Source organism: Dromiciops gliroides, chromosome 5, assembly GCF_019393635.1.
Source record: "Dromiciops gliroides isolate mDroGli1 chromosome 5, mDroGli1.pri, whole genome shotgun sequence".
NCBI lineage: Eukaryota > Metazoa > Chordata > Mammalia > Microbiotheria > Microbiotheriidae > Dromiciops > Dromiciops gliroides.
The window spans coordinates 172,034,793-172,055,172 of NC_057865.1; the positions used below are offsets into that span (position 1 = coordinate 172,034,793).

Below are 20,380 nucleotides of genomic sequence, written 5' to 3' on the forward strand. Positions count from 1 at the left end.
AAGTCTCCCAAAAAACACTTACCTATTAAGTATACCTCTATTTTGTCACCAACTCCAACAATCATAACTTCCTTCCCAGCTGCTGTGAGGGTAGCAACCTCATTTTTAATCAGTTTAGCAACAGAGGAATGGATAGCACCACAAAGGCCTCGATCTGAGGATACACCAATAATAAGGTGTTTCTTCATGTCTTCTGCAGCCTTAATATCAGCTTTCATAAAGAGCTTAAAAAAAAAAAAAGAAAAGCAAGAAATAGATTTGTCAATAGCAGTAGTTTAACAAAGAAGAATTGGCTGATTTTTAAAAGTCAACAAAATTTCAAGAATCCAGTGACCTTTTAAAAAAAATGCCTTAGTTTTTAATCCTTACAATATGGGTCCAAATTCTGTATCTAAATCTTCAAAAATTCCATGTCATTCTAAGGTCTTCTACTCTTAAAGATACTCAAAAACCAAATCCTAGTAAGTAACAGTCTCATTTTTCAATCTGATAACAGTCACTTACCTTCCAAGGGCAGAGTATCTAAGACATAACAAAGAGCACCCCCAACATCTGTCAAAATAGATTACTACCCATTTAGTAATGTATAGAGGCACAAAATAATAACAGACTCTAGAAAGCATATACTAAGGATTACAAAGCTTAAGGCAAGAATTGAAGACAAGGGTAAGAATAGTTGGCATCTTCTTCGTTGCTGCTCACTGATGGATGGGCAAGAGTAAGAAGAAAAAAGAAGAGTTGGGAAATGTATAAATAGCTGATTAAGGAAGACACCATACTGAATGACAGGCTCCTGGCCAGGGAGGAAACACAGTCTAACAAAATTGGGTAAGAATGTATTTGCCTATACACAGAACACACAAGTGTAGAGGGAAATTTGCAACCTTGGTGTTCATTCTCCACTACACCTACAATGGCAGCCCTATTTAGCACAGCCAGACTGAGCTTCAGCTTTCTGTATTTTGAAGTATGCTGTGGGCCCCATTATCTGAACTAAATGGTGACAAGGAGACACACTGCTTGGATGTGAAACTAGGTAGGACTAATGCTTTCCTATATAAATGAACTTATAGGCCCAGTGCTCATTCCTTCTTCTATAGAGACCTGGACAGAAAGAATAAATAGGTTAGAAGTACAATCACAAGGCTGCACACAGTTGCATGATATAGTGTGTAGGGGAACCTTAATTATGCAGGACATCTGCTGGAGATTTCTCTGACGAAGAGAAGCTAACTTGTGATTGTGCTTAATTAAAATATTTCGAAAACAGTTAAGCAAGGTGAAAGTTAGTTCTGGATCTTATTCTTGCCAACGAGGGAAATTTTGGTTGTCAGGAACAGAAATGATAGAAACGTCTTGAGAGTAGTAATGACGACTTCACTTAACGTATTGTGACAGAAGAGAGAAAAGTAGGTGAAAGTGTGCGAACAGTCAGACATAAACCCGGTGATTGGGAAAAGCAAAGGTCTAAAGATCCAGAGAAGGTATATAGCCGCACAGATTAAAACTGGAGATGAGAATGAGCCTAGGATAAGCAACAATAGAGGAGGGATACTGTACACAGATAATAAAGATTTAAAATTCAATAGCATAAAAAATCCTCTAAAAAATTATACAGTTTAAGAAGTGGGTGGTTATGATCCAATAAAACAGCAATGATGCCAAAGCAGGGGAATAGAATTAATGAGAACACCCCTGTCACCAGTCTTCATCAAAGGGTCAGGATCATCTATAGTAGATAAGTGGTCATGAACTCCAGTATGCAATTCATACCCAGTTCCTTCATCTGATATTCATATGGCATTATCAGTGTGGCTGTCCTCCTTGGAATGCTCTCCAGTTTATCAAAGGGAGGTGCTTTTGCCTAATGATATAAGAAAGTGAAACTATCTTTTTACTTTAAAGGGAAACATTGCTAGTTAAAAAAAAATATAGGTAGCATTTTAATTGGAGTAGTGAAAGTTGGGTTTTTCTTCATCATAAACTGGGCTAGTGTAGATGAAAAAAACAAAATTTCCCCATATAAAACATGATTCTCTTCCTGCAATGCTCCTTTCCTAGAGGCTCCCAGTCTTAATTCATACAGAAATAGTAATTAATATTTAAAAAATCATCATTTCAGAAAATAACTGTGAGGTAGCATAGATATATTTTCGGGGGGGGGGAGGGGAAGGAGAGAGAAATGAGGGTTAAGTGACTTGCCCAGGGTCATTCAGCTAGTAATTGGCAAGTATCTGAGGTTGGATTTGAACTCAGGTCCTCCTGAATCCAGGGCTGGTACTTTATCTACTGCGCCAACCTAGCTGCCCCCCCCCCCAAAACTTGTCATTTGACTTTTTTTTTAATCCACTGTGCTGCCCCCTGGTAACATAATATTTTGAAGTAAAATAAAAATTTCTCTCTTACTACAGCTAAACTTTAAATACCACCAACAAGGACTAAATATTAGGTGTTTAACACAATGATAAACATTCTGGAGAAGTGTCAAATTTGAAGTCCCCAAGCTGCCCTGCAAAACTCCCCAGTTGGTTCAAGCCAGATTAAAATGTAACTGGGAAATGTTCAACATAATAATAAATAAAAATACAACATAGTTAACGTTAATTAGTGGTTTCCTAATCAGTTTCTCTATTTGAGTTTGGCATCACTGTTCTTGAGGTTAAGAGAAAAGTATCAGGAATGGTTTGTGCCTTCAAGGAACTTATAAAGAAGTGAGGAAGCAATTACAATGAATATATAATGAAATGCTAAATTTGCAGTATAGGACATAGATAGCAAGGAAATAGTAGAAAAAGTACAGCCTGGTACCTGTAACATCCCGTTCTAGGTCAAAGTCTGCTACAAACTAGTACCTAGACCACGTGTAAGTTACTTAAATCTTTTTACTTTATTGTTTCCTCATCCATCAAATGAGGGAGAACGGACTGGTTAGCTAGTGTGGAGAGGAAAACTTGAGCCAGACGTGAATTCAATGAAAATGGAGGGAAATACCCTAGCAGCTGGTAGATAAGCACCACCAGTATTTGCATTGCATTTGATGTCAGTAGAGGACAAGTATGCAACCAGCAATGGAAAAGAATGGTCTCCATATAGTGTAATTCAGGGAAGCCCTATCTCAGTAAAAGAAGATGAAAGGAATTGATAGAAATAATATATATGTATATAAAACACAGAGCCATTCCTTAATAAGTAGCCAAAAATATGAACATTTCCTTTCAAAATGCAAACTATACATGACCATATGAAAATGTGCACCAAAACATAAACAGTACAAAGACAACTCTGATATTTCACCTATCATGAAAATTGGCAAAGACGTAAATGAATGGGAACGCCCAATTGTGGAGGGGCTCTGGGAACACAGGCTCCCTAATAAAACTACTGGCTGAGTTGAGAAGTGGTCCAGCTATTCTGGCTTCAATTTGGAATTAATAAAAAAAAATTACTACTATTTGTAAGGGGCTAAAATACTAGCTAGCCTGTCTAAAATATCTAATGAGTGGTCGCTATTAAATTGGAAGTATAGCAAGAGTTTAGACTTTTAAATATTTATTAAAGAGCTTTAAATCTAATGATCAGAAAGAAAGGTAAAAATCTAAGTATTTCTAAGAGAACCCAATCATCTGACCTGCCAACGGGAGGTCAGGAACCAAAGGGGCCCAACTGTTTCCTTCTTCCTCCCAGAAGCTGGGAACATCCCATCCAGATGCACACACAGCTCCAAGCTAATTGCTGTAGCTTTGATAGACAGTACCCACGAGTAAACGTCACTTCCTGACGCCAAGGACCTGACCTACATGGCTTGCCCTCAAGAGGCCTTCTCATGGTGAGCTTTCCCACAGTAACTCTCCAGCAGGTGGAGTCAACCCAATCGTTGCATATTCATTACCCCTAGACCCAGTGATTCTATATAGAGCACAAACCCCAAGGAACTCAGAGAGAGAAATAAAGGTTATACCAAAATATTCAGAGCAGTCTTCTAGTAGTAACTCTCTGTAGTAACAAAGAAACGTAAACAATGCAGATATCTACCAATGGGAGAAGTGAAATTAACTGAGGTATGTAACAGTATTTTCATGCAATAAGAAATATAGGACATGAGGAATTGAGAGAAACATTGCAAGATTTGTATGAAGTGAGCTGGAGTGAAATAAACCAAAACAAGAGAACAATACATAGTGGTTACAACAATGCAAATGAAAGGGTCATTAAGCATGAATTGGGAGTAGCAGAAAAGTTAATGAGGGTCCTGGAGCACAGATTATTCCTCATTATAGGAGAAAGGCAGAGAATTACTAGGGCAGACTACTGAATACTGTCAGATGTGGGTCACTATATTTCTGCAGAAATTTTTTTGATTTCAATCTGCAGTGTACTGATTAGTAAAATGACTGACATAGAGAAAAAAGGCAACACTAAAATGCATTAAAAACGACATTTCATAAAGGAACAGTCAAATGTATTAAAAGTGTTTATTGTGCAGACTATATATGACATGCAAGTGAATGAGTGTCACATTACCTATTAGTCCATCAAAACATGTATTTGGGGTAAATTATCAGAGCAAAAATTTTGGAAATCCAATATTCTCCAAGCGCTGTTATGTAATTATGAAATATGAAACACTACAATCTTTGTAATCAAAATCGCCTGTGATTTACAGGGCATAGTGAGCATAAGAAAGTCACAGCATTTACCAAGAATATACATGCAAATGGCTTGAGGGACATCTTCCAGTAAACATTTGATTAGAAGAAAAAATAACTTTAAAACATCTTAGGAGCCTTTATGGACATATTAGTCAAATTCAGCCAGCAGTGTCCTCCAAGAGGAAGCCCTGGGAACTGAGAATCTGTTTTAATTAAGAATGAAAGAGAGGAAATTTTGTAGTGACCCAATTGAGTTCACGATAATTCATGATGTTTGACTGTCATGGTCAGGTAACTGCTCCACACAAAGTATAGGCTATTTTCTCTTCTCAAAGTGAATGCTCTCCTTTACTGAGACCATCACCCAGAGGTTAAGTGACTTTCAGTATGTAACCATCATTTAAATATGACTCCAAGTTCAGTGCTTTTCTGCTATATTCCTAAAGAATGTTTTAAATTGGTTAATGCAGTCATTTCTCTTTAAAGTAATGTTTTCTCTTTTTTTTTGCAGGGCAATGGGGGTTAAGTGACTTGCCCAGGTTCACACAGCTAGTAAGTGTCAAGTGTCTGAGGCTGGATTTGAACTCAGGTCCTCCTGAATCCAGGGCTGGTACTTTATCCACTGCGCCACCTAGCTGCCCCCTAAAGTAATGTTTTCTGTGTAAAATAGCAACTGTGTTCTTTTCTTACCCAAAGATCCAACTCCATAAACTCTAGCTGGTTTCAGCTCTCTCTCAGCTCGGGCATACTTTGCAGCTGCCACCATTTTCATGGACTTGGTAATTTTCTGGATGTTTTTGATTGACTTCAATCTCCTGGTAACTGAAGATACCCAAAAGTTAGAACAATTAAAATTTTCAAAGATGTAATTAGTTGTGTATAAGACACTGTAAACCCCACCCATTTCTTACCCTCAGTTAAACCAAAAGAAACACAGGATTTAGACCCAGAAAGGATCATCTGGATAATTTAGACCAATTTCTTATTTCAAAATTGAGGAAAATGAGGCACAGAAAATTTAAGTGACTTGCCAGAAGAGGCAGAACTGGGACTAGAAGCAAAATATCCTAAATACTATTTCACCGTACCTTCTGCTGAACATGCTGTCTCCCATGAAGCCACCTTGTTTTATTAAATTAGTACAGAAATATCATGGGTTAAAGTCCTACGTTTAAAAGGAACAAATTATAGAAGTACAGTTGGAAGTGACCTCAGAGGCAATGTAACCTAGCCCCTTCATCCTATAGATGAGTAAATGGAAGCTATGGGAGGCAAAGTGGCCAAAGACATAAAGGAATGATTAAAATAGTCTTTTGGAAACCAATATTTCTCCTTAATACACACAAAATACTTACTGTCTTTTAAAGTTGCCAATTTCTGACTTGGATCCTGAAAATAAAAAAAGAAAACTTTGAACAGGTTCCAATACCCCCACCCCCACCCTATTCTAAGAACAGCAGAATCATGATTCTCGAAGTGTTTTGATTCTCTCATTTATACATATATCAGTCCTTCTACAATTTATCTTCCTTGTGAATATTCTGCACATCTTTCCCCTTAAACACTCTACAGAGAGATCTGTTAACATACTGGAGTATTTTCTCAATACATTATTGAAATAATACTTTAACTTCTGATATGTCTGACATTAAACTATCGTTTAAGTTTCTCCAACAAACATCCCTATTTTACCTGTCCCACCATTCCACAAGATGAAATCAGTGGTTGGCAAGACTGACTTTCACACGTGTCACACTAATCCCCTCTCAGAGCCTTTGTTGTACTATTACCCTCAATAGAGGGGATGACCTCCCAATTTCCACTCAAATACCACTTCATCAAGTCTCAGCTTTATAACAACTCTTTCTGCCCTTTAAATCATAGTTCTTAATCCAATTGTTATTTTCCCAGTTGTGACAAAACACACAATCAAAACCTGATAGAGAATCTTTTGTCTCCTCAACTAGATTATAAGCTTTTCAACAGAAAGAACTCTTTTCTCCTTACATTTTATTTTTATTAGGAATTCTCTTACAATTTACCTGAAGAATATCTAGTACAGTGGGGGTCACATGGCAGTACTTGTGTGCTTGCATGCATGTATCCCTAAATTACCTGAAAACGCAATTGGACAAATGACATACTTTCTTCAATAATCCAATAATGCTGTATCTAGTTATAGAACAAACCACAAACCAAGCCAAACACTTTTAACTATAACGTAAACCACAATTTAGACCACCATGATGATTTAATTTAATTTCACTTTTACAACCACAATTTAAAAGTAGTGATTTACTTTCAAATTATTTTAGATTAATTTTGCAGCTATATTAAAAAAATTCACGAAGGGCAAAAGGTTGTAGATACTTGTTTACACTCTTCTTAAAAAGGTGACCTCCAGGGTATATAAAGAATGATATAAATATATGAGCCATTCCCAATAGATACTAGGCCTCAAGGACATACATAGATAGTTCTTAAATGTAGAAGACTATCAACTGTGGCAACTGGAATTTAACAAAAGGGTAAACAAAAGGCAGATCTCTCAGTAAGATAACATTTATTAGCAAGGGCATGTTACATGTCAATGGCTTCCATCCATTTATGCCCAAAACCCTGAGCAAGAAGGAGAAAGACAATCCCCTTCATATAGATTTTTGGGGAGTGGAAAACAATGTACAGAACAGGGTAGATGACATCACGGGATTAAGGACAACATGGCTGGTTAAAAAGTTGAGGCACAAGGAATAACATGATTGGTTGGAAGTTTAGTAATGGGGGCTAGCGACACACCCTGCCCCAAGACTAAGAGTACCAATTGTTTGAGTCCAGATGAGAGATAGTAGCCCAGACTTTTGGACAGCAAACCACACATCCCTGAAAGATAGCTTGGTAGAATGAAGTTTCCACACACATTTTCCAAGGTTACCAAAATTTCTTGAGACAAGAGGTGAATTTTTAAACTTAACCCATTACAGGCCGGCTTAACTCTGAACTAAATTCAGAGACAAAGAACAATGACTTAAGCAATTAGAGGACAAAACCAATTAATTGTAAACAGAAACAATAAGAAAATGGAACAATCTTTAATCTTCTTACAACTCTATGAAGAAATGTTCTAGATCACATAATTATAAGACAAATTCGGATGATTTTGTTCTACCCCAAAACAAACACACACACACACACTCTCTCTCTCTCTGGCAAAAAAGGGTACAAGATACAAAGAAATTTTGTTGCTACCTTGTTACAGTTAAATCCATCTAAATGTATTTAAAAAAAAAAAAACCGTGTACATAATAAGAAGCTCATAGTTTCTTATCTAATATTCTTTTCTGAACCATACATCGAATTTTAGAAGGATGACTGTAATCACTAAAGAGACATTTAAATGGCAAAATAAACATTCTTGGTATTTTTATTAGCAAAGACAAATGCTTTAACAATTTGTACTTATTTTTAACTTAAGGATATGCAAAGTTTTGGGTTATGGGAAGGTAAAAGAATTTATCCAGGATGTGGTTTCTACTCTCAAGTTACAATTAAATATGAAACCTGTTAAAATGATTTCAGAAATTCAATCATCAAGCATTAGCTTAAACAAATTAGAGCTTCCACTACTTCTAAATGCCACTGTTGGTATGTCTAAAGGTTGCTACCCGTAAGTCTAATATATTAAATGAAAGAAAGATTAGAGGCACATATAGTGGAGTGGTGACTTACATAATGAACTTAGTGACATTTAATACTATAGACTGCTTAACCCTGACTTTGGTGATATGCCAAATTTTCAGAGGCCTCAATACTTAAGATATTTTTAGTGAGGTTATATACTTTTCTTTCTTTTTTTTGGTGGGGCAATGGGGGTTAAGTGACTTGCCCAAGGTCACACAGCTAGTGTCAAGTGTCTGAGGCTGGATTTGAACTCAGGTACTCCTGAATCCAGGGCTGGCGCTTTATCCACTGCACTACCTAGCCGCCCCCGCGGTTATATACTTTTGCAGATCACATCCCAAGCACCTTAGTAGGAAGCCTTCCTGTGGCTGAAAATTTTCTTTATTATCTTCTGGCCAAGTCTTCAATTTTTGAAAGACTATTTCTTCTCGACAGTTCAGTACTCAAAACTCTTTCAGGTAGGCAGGCATTGCTAGAATTTTGCTTTGCTATCATTTTTTTTTGGGGGGGGGAGGAGGGGCAATGAGGGTTAAATGACTTGCCCAAGGTCCCACAGCTAGTTAAGTGTCAAGTGTCTGAGGCCTGATTTGAACTCAGGTCCTCCTGAATCCAGGGCTGGTGCTTTATCCACTGCACTACCTAGCTGCCCCTGCTATCATTCTTACAAAATCATATCTTGAAGCATTTAAACAGGAATATAATGGTAGTGGGGGATTTATGAGTCATAGCTGGTTAGCAGGAAAATTGAGGACATCCCCCATGCCTTGTGATCATTCCTTCTTTACAAACACACCCAAGGCACTAGTGGGTTTAAAAAACTTATACTTCACCCTGATGTGTTGTACCTTTCTTTTACAACTCAATTCCTAGGAAGTCTTTAAAACTGTCTTCATTTCCATATTACCTACTCCTCATTCCCCTTTCCATAATTTCTTTTTTTTTTTTTTTTAGTGAGGCAATTGGGGTTAAGTGACTTGCCCAGGGTCACACAGCTAGTAAGTGTTAAGTGTCTGAGGCCAGATTTGAACTCAGGTACTCCTGACTCCAGGGCCTGTGCTCTATCCACTACCGCCACCTAGCGCCCCCCTTTCCATAATTTCTACTCTACCACTTGACCGAACCTACTGTCCCCAAGATTAACAACAATGTCTGAATTCAACAGTCTTAGCTTTCTTGACCTCCCGGATACTGCATTTCTCTTAGCTTTCCAGACACTGCTTCACTTGGGCTTTCTATCTTGCAGGGTATGTTCAGCCACTTTGGTTGTCCCCTAAGTGTCTTGGTCTCTTTTTTCTTCTATTTCTTAGCAGATTGCGTCTAAGTGATAATTCATCTCTGAATTTGAGTTCTAACCTTTCTACCTGGATACCATAACAGTATCTCAAATTCAGCACACCTCATTATCTCTTACTGCATCCATCTTCCATATTTCCCAATTTTTGTTTGATTACTCAATGCCTAGCACTTACTATCACTCAGGTTCTCAAATGTAGAATCTTCTTCCACTTATCACTGTCCCTGACTGCCTAAATGCAATAAACTGTCAAATTTTGTCTCTTGCAACTTTCCCCTTCTCCTTACACACAGCCACCCTTTAAACAGGCTTTCAATCCAATGGATTATTTTAAGAGCCTCTTAATTGGTCTCCCAGTGCTTAGTCTCTTCTCTCTCCAATTTATCTCTCCCCCAAAACCCCTAAGACTGAACATGTAACTGTTTTGCTTGAGTGACTCCTTTTTATTCCTGAAATAAACTGGCCCCAGCTTCAGATTTATCCCCATAGCCAACATTTCAAGTCCCATTCGTTCCAGAATGGACTCCTTTCATATGTCAATTTAAGTACTACCATCTACAGGAAACCTTCCTGATACTTCTAAGTATTAGTACTTTTCTCTTCCTCAAATTACCTTCTGTCTCCCCCCGTACACACACACACACACACACACACACACACACACACACACACACACACACACACACACACACACACACACGATGTTTTGATCCCCCCCCTTTCAACATTATATCCCTTGCTAGTAATTACCTTAACAACTAAGTCTTGTTATTTACTGAGTATACAAAAAAGAAAAGCAGAAACAGCAAATGCTCTTGAGAGGCTAAAGAGATGGAAAAGTAAGGCATGAGACATTGGAGAGTGGAACTTGAAAAGGGGCAAGACGTCATTTTTTTAGAGAGCCTTGGTTCTGATAATGTTCATTCCAACTCATTGATTCATGTACTGACCTATCTGGGTTACACACTGTCATGCTTCACAAAGATATTCAATCACCTCAAATGAATGATTTTTGTCTTTTCTCTAAAAATTCTTTTAAGTAGTACAGCATTAAACATCAAAAGTTGACAAAATGGAATTCTAAAAATGTGGTGTAGTAAATGCACTACCTTCTTTACATGGTTATGATGATCAAATGTTTTATTTTAATTTGGCATTATCACTCATTAATAGCCATAAGTAGCTATTTCATAAATAGCAACGATTTAATAGAATAATTTTACGTTTGTGCATTGTAACTATCTTTCAAGAAACAAAAAGTAAGTGTCTATGATAACTAATAACAAAAAGGTCATTTAAAATGAAATTCGATTTATAATTATATAAATGAGATCTAAGTAAACACCTCTTCATTTTTCTGTAAGGCTCCTTTTTTCTACACGGTTAATCTACCTAAAGTGTGTATCCAGACACACATATATTTTTGCAAGTTTTAAATGCAAAAAGCAAGTTAACTACCAACAAGAAAGAACAATAAATTAGGAAAGACAAGGAGAAAGCAATTATGGTGGAAGAAGAGCGGAAACAAATTTAGGAATGTTATGGTGAGCTTTGTGTATTGGTGATTAGTAAGCTCATGACCTGCAGACCTCAATTCAGTGTTAAAAAGGCCACTGAGGATAGGCCTTCAGACTTCCGAGGTTCTAGGATGATCACCAGAATAGCCTTAAAGTTCTGGGTTTGGAGCCAGGACTTGGGTTTGAACTCTGGCAATGACACTCACTTCCTTTGTGAGTTTGGGCAAATCATTTAACTTCTCCAGGCCTGTTTCCTTATCTGTTAAATGAAGGTATTAGACAAGATGGTTTCAAAGATTTTCTTCCAGCTCTTAATCTGTAATTCTATGGTCTACTTGGGTCTCCAAATGAAGGCCCTAGTTTAAACTAAACTTTGCAAAACACATTCCCTTAGCTACAGTTAAAAGTTCAGGTCATGGAGTCTACATGAGTACATTTTGACCTTGGTTTCAGAATATCTTTCACTTTGGTTTAATTATGGTAGCCACTTGAATTTTATGTCCCCAAACAGACTGACCTACACTGACCTCTGGGACCCACACTGGTTGAGAAAATAATTCCTCAAATCTCAAGATATAGCAAGCAAAATCTACAAATCTATATAGCTTTAAGGATTTAGCTGCCCCACTGTTCAGATGATGTCTCACCCCTTTCATTACAATTTTTGGCGGGGCAATGGGGGTTAAGTGACTTGCCCAGGGTCACACAGCTAGTAAGTGTCAGGTGTCTGAGGCTGGATTTGAACTCAGGTACTCCTGAATCCAGGGCCAATGCTCTATCCACTGCGCCACCTAGCTGCCCCCCCTTTCATTACAATTTAAATGAAACTTTCTTTCACTGTAAAATTTGAAACTTTCTATGGAAAAGTCTGGAATTTCAGCACTAATCTGTGTGGCAGCAAAGAATGGCCATTCTGCTTCCAGACCCCAGGACATAATTGGCCTTACCACTTTGTGACCTTCCTACATAAGTCTTCTACAGAATTTCCTGCAAAACCCTAAATCTTTCCACCATCCAATATCCCTTACCTTCAAGAATCCTTAAAAACCATGGATTTTCTCCCTTTTTGGACTCCCTCTTACATAAGAATTCTTAAAAAAAAAAAACCACCCAATTTTCCCCCTTTTGGATCTAATTTTTAATTCAATAAGCATAAAACTAAAGCATTATCCCTTAAACAGAATCCTGAAAAATGTGTGTTCTCCCTTTTTGGATCCTTTACTCTTAATTCAATGAGCACGAATCTGAAGCAATCAAACCACAGTATTCCCCCTCTTTGGTCTCTTCCTTACACAAGAATCTTTTAAGATAACAGTATTTCTCCCTTTTTGGATATCTAACCCTTAATTCAGTAAGAATATCTTAAAGCGCTTACTATGTGCAGAGTACAAAGTCGTGGGATAACCCGGGTCTTTGAACTTCCTTTGCGCTCAGGTTGACCCTTCGGGGCTCCATGCACAGCCCAGGGGGCGTCCTCACCCATACTGCCCTTAAAGCCTGAGGTTCAGGGTCATCCTTTTCCCCACCCATTTTGGGAAGGCTCTTCAACCTGGTGAACCGACTTCGGGTCTGCAACACCAAACGCACCCATGGGTGACCTTCCCCGTCCTCCTGCCCATCCCGCAAGCCCGAGCTTTCCGGGGGGCCTGCTCGCCTCAGAGAAAGAGCCTAGCCCGGGCCCGCACGTCCTGCCACGTCCTTAGAGCTCTACCGCCCCGGAGTCCAGTCCTATTCCGTCGATCCCCCCCAACCACTCACTCCCTGCCCTGCTGTCCGGTGGGGGTCGCGTACCATTGTGGCTGCAGAACCAAGGCAGAGGAGCCGGCGAGAGTAGCTCGACAGAACATGGTGGTGCTGGTCCCTGCTGAAGGTCGGGCAGACAGACCTTATTGCGCATGCGCAACAGCTCCTCCCGCCCCCTTTCTCTGGCGTTTTCCCCTCTCAAGCCACGCGATATTTCGATTCTCCCTCCCTGTTCTTCCCCCCCCCCTTTATGTCACCCTCCCCCCCTCGCTCTCCGCCCCCGGGTCTGCTTCCGGTCGGCACTGCTTCCGGTTTGTAGAGCGGTGGGCACAGAGAGCAAAAGGGGGTCGTCCGCGGTCGCCGTCGCTTCTTAACCATGGGGAAATCCGATTTCCTCACCCCCAAGGCCATCGCCAACCGGATCAAATCCAAGGGGCTCCAGAAGCTGCGGTGGTATTGCCAGATGTGCCAGAAGCAGTGCCGGGATGAGGTGAGTGTGCAGCGCCGGCTGCGCTGCCGCTGGCTTGTTTTTACTGCGCGATCCTCGCCCGGGGGGACCTTCAGCACCCTGGGGTTCGAGTCCCGACGCCGCGGGGCCGGGCTCAGAGAGACCACAGAATGAATGGCGCGGATGCGAGGCTTGTTTGGGCAGCACTTTCACGCTGCTATCAATATGGAAACATTTATGAAGCGTCTACTTTGTGCCAGGCGCCATGGGGCGAGAGACAGCCCCTGTCCTCAGCCACCTTCCAGTCTAATGGGGAGACAACATGAAAACCAATAAACGCAAAGCGAGTGATATATAGGATACATAGGAAATGATTAACAGAAGAAAGCACGAAAATTAAGAGGGACCTAGGAAGGCTTTCAGGAGAAGATGGGATTTTAGTTGGAGAATCAAGGAAGCTAGACCGGTTAGTAGTCTGAGAGGAGGAGGAGGAGCATTCCAGGTATGGGGGACAGGCAGAGAGAATGCCTGGGATCGAGAAGTAGAGATGGCTTCAGATTAAAGACCTTTCCTCACCCCTTTCCCCCCCTCCTCCCCATTTCTTTTTTCTCTCTCTCTCTCTCTCTTTCTTTCTTTTTTGCAGAGCAATGGGGTTTAAGTGACTTACCCAGGGTCACACAGCTAGTAAGTGTGAAATGGCTGAGGCCGGATTTGAACTTAGGTCCACCTTAATGCAGGGCGCCACCTAGCTGCCCCTCCATTTCTTTTTAATAATGGATTTCTTGGGGGACCCAGAGATCACTCTTATTTATTTTTTTTTTTTGGTGAGACTTGCCCAGGGTCACACAGCTAGTAAGTGTCAAGTGTCTTTTAACTCAGATCCTCCTGAATCCAGGGCCGGTGCTCCATCCAGCTCTATCCACTGCGCCACCTAGCTGCCCCTCCCCATTTCCTTTTTTTTTGTTTGTTCTTTTAGTGAGGCAATTGGGGTTAAGTGACCTGCCCAGGGTCACACAGCTAGTAAGTGTTAAGTGTCTGAGGCCGGATTTGAACTCAGGTACTTCTGACTCCAGGGCCGGTGCTCTATCCACTGCGCGCCATTTCCTTTTGATTCTGAGCTCCACAGACATCAACTTAGGGAGCACTGCTAGATACAAAGCAGCACAGAGGGGGTTGTAGGGGAAACTGCGAATCTTTATTACTTGAATTCTTATTTTCTTTTTAATTATATAATATATTCAACATGTAAAAGTTGTCCTAATGACTCCCCTTTTTCTTTTTTTCTTTTTGGCAACTATCCCCAGCTCTCTTCTCCACCAAATTGAGAAGAAAGAAAAAACTTTCTAACAGATATTCATAGTAAAGTCAAACAAATTTTCACATTGGCTGTGTCAGAAAATTTATGGGTTCTGCAGTTTGAGTCTATCACCTCTCTGTCCAGAGCTGGATAGCTTTATCATTGGCTTCTGGCATCATGGTTATAGACTAAATGTTTTTTTCTAGGGCTATCTCAATCAAGAAACCAAACAACAATCTGTCTAAGATACTGCTATGTTATAGGGGAAAGATTGCTGCATTTGGAGTCATAGGACCTTGATTCAGATCTCAGCTTGGGTTTTTGCTGATAATTTTTCTACTTTTTTTTTTCTCAGAGGTCTGAAATAGTCTGAGCAAAAAGAGATAGAATTTTCTAACTTTTCTGTATATGCCTCTACTATGTAAATAGTATACTTTCCTCTGCAGAGTCTCAAGTTTTTACATTTATTAAGTTTTACATTTAACAAGCTGCAAGACCCTTAGAGATCATGTACTCTAGACATTTCTCTTACCATTTTGGTCTTCCTTCCTTCCTTCCTTCCTTCCTTCCTTCCTTCCTTCCTTCCTTCCTTCCTTCCTTCCTTCCTTCCTTCCTTCCTTCCCTCTCTCCCTCAGCCCTTCCCCAGTTGAAGAATATTGTTCTTATGACATTTTCGGTAATTTAAAAAAGTTGAGAGTTCAGGACAAGTACCAAGATGAAGCTTCTTTTGAAAAAAGAATTGAGGATTTTAGTGGAAGGAAAGCTCATCAGTATTATCTGGAAGTCTGACAAAAAAATAGTATTATTCTAGGCTGTTTAAGAGAAGCACAGTGTCCCATTCTACTCTGACCTGGTCAGTCAGCCAAGCATTCATTAAATGTCTTCTATGTGCTAGGCACCCTACTAAGTATTGGGGATACAAAAGTAGTCCCTTCCCATAACAGACATTTTAATGGGGGAGACAAATATGCAAACACATTTGGGCACACACATATGCAGACACACATGTACCTGCATATCACAGGTGTATACATGTGTATACACATACATGTATGTGCATACACACATACACACACACAAGGTAGACATCTAGAATCTTAGTTTCTTTTTAAAATGAAGATAATAATAAAACACCCACCTCACAGGATTGTTGTGAAGGTCAAATGAGATAATATTTGCAAACCACTTAGTACAGTTCTTGACACATAGTAGGTACTTAATATATGGTAGTTCCACTCCCCTATCCAACTCTGTATTGTGTCCTGGGTCCAGTATTTTAGGATGGCTATGCAGATAGAAAATTGGAGACCATATCATAGAAGTGACTAGAATGGACCAGACATCCTTGAGAGGTACATTGAAGATTTTCAGACAGATGTTCAATAATCACTTGTTAGATGTGTTCTAGAAGGGATTCTTGTTTATTGAATTAGAGTTCAACAAGATGTCCACTTAGGTTCCTTTTATCTATGTGATACTGTTTGCACTGAGGAGCCATAGATTAGGTCCCCCTTCCCCCTTATAAGAGAAATGACAGAGGCCTTCTTTGTCATCTGCCTTCTCAACTCTTACTCTGGATCCTTAGCTCAGTTAAGGTCCAGCTCTGGTAAAGCCTTCCCTGATCCACCTATTTATTTGTATTCTTTTCATCTTATTTTGTATTTGTGTACATATCGAACGCTACAGAAAAATGTAAATTCCTTGAGGGCAGAGACTGTTCTGTTTTGATTTTTTTTATCCCTAGCACCCAACATATTAATATTTTTAATTGACATGAGAAATTATGGAGAGAAGCAAGTCTGGGGACAATTTTTGACTCATTCAATTTGAGGTACTAACAGAATAACCAAATATAGCTTCCCAGCAGGCAAGATTCATGTTTTTTGAAGAGTAAGGCTAGAGTTATACATTTTGGGATCCGCTGCATACGGGTGATGAAATCATTGAAATGGGTAACATCACTTTGCCACAGGTGCTTAGAAATTGCCTTTTTTTATGGAGAGTAACACAGGCCACATTGGGAATTATTCAAATAGAACAGAATTAGAGGAAACTAGAGAATGGGTCTAGCCTTTGGTGTAAAGGAGTAAAGATGTATTAAAAGCCTGAAGAAGGGAATGTAAGAAATACAAAGTATCTCAACCATGTAGTAGTGTCAAGGAAAAGTATTTTTTGCCTCTATCTTTCCCAGTAATGGAGATGGAAAGATAGTGATATAAAAGGGAGAGGAAATAAATAAAGCTAGGATTTGAATGCGTATAAGCATTAGCCTTGGAAGAGAGACTTCTTACTCTGGGTCAGGTAAGAATGTAGGTCAGATATTTAGAACACAGTATGATAAATTATTAAAAAAAAATTAACCATCATCTTTTATGCTTTGTAGAATGGGTTAAGTGCCATTGCAATGTCATAGTCTCATCAGAGGACAACACCTTTGGCTTCAGAAGATCCACACGCAACGTATGGATTACTTTTTCAGAGTGAGTATCTCAAAACCTATCTATAGTTAAGAGACAGTCTTCAGTTGGGCAGCTAGGTGGTGCAGTGGATGGACAACTGTGCGTGGAGTCAGGAAGATCTGAGTTCAAATCTAGCCTCAGATACTTATTAGCTGGGTGGCCCTAGATAAGTCGCTTAAACCTGTTTGTCTTAGTTTTCTCATCTGTAAAATGAGCTAGAGAAGGAAATGGCAAACCACTCCATTTCTTTGCCAAGAAAACCCTAAATAGGGTCATGAACAGTCAGATACAACTCAACAACATTTGGTTGAGTTTAAAAAAAAAAATCAGTTTTTATTGGTCTTTTTTTTAACATCACCATAGTTTCCCCTAGCATTACTCTATCTCCAGAAAGCCAACCTGTATAACAAATAGTATTTCTTTAGATTCATCTTAAAGACATTTTTAAAAAATCGGCGCAATTGATCAATCTAGCAAAAAAATCTGAAATTATTGCAGTGAGCAATACTTGTGAAGAGGTTAACTCTGCAAAACGGTGGACTAGAAATGACTCATCTTTTTTGAGCTCTACCATTCTTGTATAATTTGGAACATTCACTTTTTTTGTGTGATTGTAATTGTACTTTGCATTTCCATTGTTGTTGTCATTGTGTATATTGTATCTTGGCTCTGCTTATTTCACTCTGTACCACTTCATGTAGATCTTTTCCATGATTCTGTATATTCATGACATTTGGCATTTCTTATAGCACAGGAGCATTTCATTACAACAACTTGTTTAGCCCTTTTCCCAAATGATGGATATCTGCTTTGTTTCCAATTAGTTGAATGTCACAACTAATGCTTTACTTTTGAAAAATAGAGAGTTCTGTCATTGTCAATCAATTTAATAAACATTTATCAAGCACCTACTATGTATCCAGCAGTGTGTTAAGTGCTGAGATAGAAAGAAAGGTAAAAGACCTTGTTTTCAATGAGCTTACAATCTAATGGGAGAGATAACAACAACAAATTAAAACAAAATACACACATATATATACATAGACAGACAACTATATGCAGGATAAATAGTAAATAATTAACAGAGAGAAGATACTAGAAGATTGGATTTTAATTGGAACTTAAAGGAAGCCAGAGGAGTCAGTTAGTGGAGTTGAAGACAGAAAATCTTCCAGGATGGGGGACAGCCTGAAAAAACCGTAGGAAAAAACAAACAAACCACAAACCTTGTTACAAATTTGCGTAGTCAAGCAAAAGAAATTCCTACATTGGCCACTTCTGAAAATGTATGTCTTATTCTACATCTTGAATCTGTGGTAGCACACTTCCTCATTGGTGTTCTAAAATCATGGTTGGTCATCACATTGATCTGTATTCTAATGTTTATTTTTGTGAGATGAGATATAGGGGATGTGGGACTAGAACATAATATAGTCAGATGGATAAAAACTGGTAGGTATGGCCATATTTATAAGAGCAGTTGTTAATGGTTTAATGCCAGGTGTGGCATGAGGACTCTGTGGAGGTGCCCCACAGATCTGTGTTAAATACTGTGCTATTTAACATTTTAATTTTTTTTGTTACTTTTTTGTTTTGTTTTTGTTTTTGCAGGGCAATGAGGGTTAAAGTGACTTGCTCAGGGTTACACAGCTAGTAGTGTCAAGTGGACTGAGGGCCGGATTTGAACTCAGGTCCTCCTGAATCCAAGTGCCAGTGCTTTATCCACTGCGCCACCTAGCTGCCCCCTACATTTTTATTAATGATTTGATAATGGCATAGTTGATGTACTCATTAAAATTGCAAATGACACAAAGGGAGGATTAACTATTAGAAGATGACAGGCGGGGGCAGCTAGGTGCGCAGTGGATAGAGCACCGCCCTGGAGTCAGGAGTACCTGAGTTCAAATCCGGCCTCAGACTCTGACACTTACTAGCTGTGTTACCCTGGGCAAGTCACTTAACCCCAGTTGCCTCACTAAAAAAAAAAAAGAAGATGACTAGGATTCAAAAGGCTCTTTGATTCTATTGATCACCCTCTCCTCATTGATACTCTCTTCTCTAGGTTTTCTGGACACCACACTCCTCATTTTCCTCCTCTCTTAATATTTATTGATTGATTGCCAGGCTAGAATGTTAAGGTAAATCTAATAAGATAAAAGTTACTAGGGATAAACAAAAAGTGCTTCACTTTGTTGTTTGTTGGGGTTTTTTGGGTGACACAATTGGGGTTAAGTGACTTACCCAGTGTCACACCAGCTAATAGGTGTCAAGGGTCTGAGGCCGGCTGTTAACTCAGGTTCTCCTGAATCCAGGGCCAGTGCTCTATCCACTGTACCACCTAGCTGCCCCCTGCACTTTGTTAGTAAAATTTAAACTTGACAAATATAAGATGGAGGAAATGTGTTTAGGTAGCAGTTATTCTGAAAAAGATCTGGGGGTATTAGAGGACTGCAAGCTCTATATGAGGTCACAGTGTGATGCTGCAACCAACCAAGCTTAATTTGAGATTGTATTGAAGGATATAGCTTCCAGCAATAGGGAAGTGCTATACTTTGCTCTTGTCAGTTCTTGTCTGCAGTTTTGTGTTCCATCCTGGGCACCACTATTAAGAAAGATATTGATAAGCTGGAGAATATCAGGTCTATTCGTATGAGGCAGGTAAAGAATTGGACATGTCTAGTGTAGAGAAGATTAGACTTGGCAAGGCGGTAGCCTTGGAGAGGAGTGGGGGAGAAGATAGCTGTCTTAAATATCTGAAAGACTATTAATATGGAGTAGAGATTAGACTTATTTTGTTTGGCCCCAGAAGCAGAAGACAGCTGAAGCAATGGGTGGGAAATGCTAAAGAATCCAATATAGGCTGGTGTCAGAGAATAACTTCCTAACAATTTAGAGGCTGTCTAAAAGTGAAAGGTCACTTACACTTAGAGGTCTTCAGCATTAGCTGGAAAAATCATTTGTTGGATATGTTTTAGTGGAATTCCTTTGTGTAAAGTTAGGACTGGATGGCCACTAAGATCTCTTCAACTCTCAAATTTCTGTCATTACTAACCCTCTTAAAGTATCCATGGAATATAGAATTGGCCTTCTGTATAGTCTGAAAACCTTTAGCCTTTCCATTTCTTATTCCTGGGTGAAATATGAAGTGTGAAATTCAAGCATTGGTGTAAAGTATTTACTCCTAAACCAACTATAAAAAGGGATCTAGCTGCTGTATCTTTTTGAGCCGAAAGAAACCAATTTCTGAGAGGTAACTCTGCATACTTTTAAAAAGTAATTTTTATTGTGGGATTAA

The 20,380-nt window shown here is 39.2% G+C and overlaps 2 protein-coding genes across 3 annotated transcripts in view; one reads left to right on the plus strand and one right to left on the minus strand.

Annotated features, from left to right (window-relative positions):
* LOC122728182 (ATP synthase subunit gamma, mitochondrial-like) lies at window positions 1–13,059 on the minus strand. 2 transcript variants are annotated; one of them, XM_043966450.1, is made up of 5 exons: window positions 12,930–13,046; window positions 12,514–12,707; window positions 6,005–6,038; window positions 5,340–5,471; window positions 1–224 (listed from the first exon to the last, which is right to left on the minus strand). In XM_043966450.1, the coding sequence occupies exons 2-5, from the start codon at window positions 12,619–12,621 to the stop codon at window positions 208–210; spliced, it is 291 nt and encodes a 96-aa protein (XP_043822385.1). In that variant the 5' UTR covers window positions 12,622–12,707; window positions 12,930–13,046; the 3' UTR covers window positions 1–207. The 2 variants fall into 2 exon arrangements, with proteins under 2 accessions (XP_043822385.1, XP_043822386.1); XM_043966451.1 differs by lacking the exon at window positions 12,514–12,707 and having other exon boundaries at window positions 2–224; window positions 12,930–13,059.
* Window positions 13,060–13,173: 114 nt separating this feature from the next.
* KIN (Kin17 DNA and RNA binding protein) overlaps window positions 13,174–20,380 on the plus strand; it is a 40,015-nt gene continuing 32,808 nt past the window's right edge. Inside the window, 1 exon segment of the mRNA XM_043967595.1 lies at window positions 13,174–13,481. Coding sequence (XP_043823530.1) covers window positions 13,258–13,481 — 224 coding nt within the window. The 5' untranslated portion in view covers window positions 13,174–13,257.

Coding starts and splice junctions, on each gene's coding strand:
- LOC122728182 (XM_043966450.1), bottom strand. CDS start 12,621: ATGGGTGAGGACGCCCCCTGGGCTGTGCATGGAGCCCCGAAGGGTCAA. Junction 6,039..12,513: donor GACTTTGTACTCTGCACATA/GTAAGCGCTTTA, acceptor TTTTATTTTCAG/GATCCAAGTCAGAAATTGGC. Junction 5,472..6,004: donor ATTGGCAACTTTAAAAGACA/GTAAGTATTTTG, acceptor GGGTATCTTCAG/TTACCAGGAGATTGAAGTCA.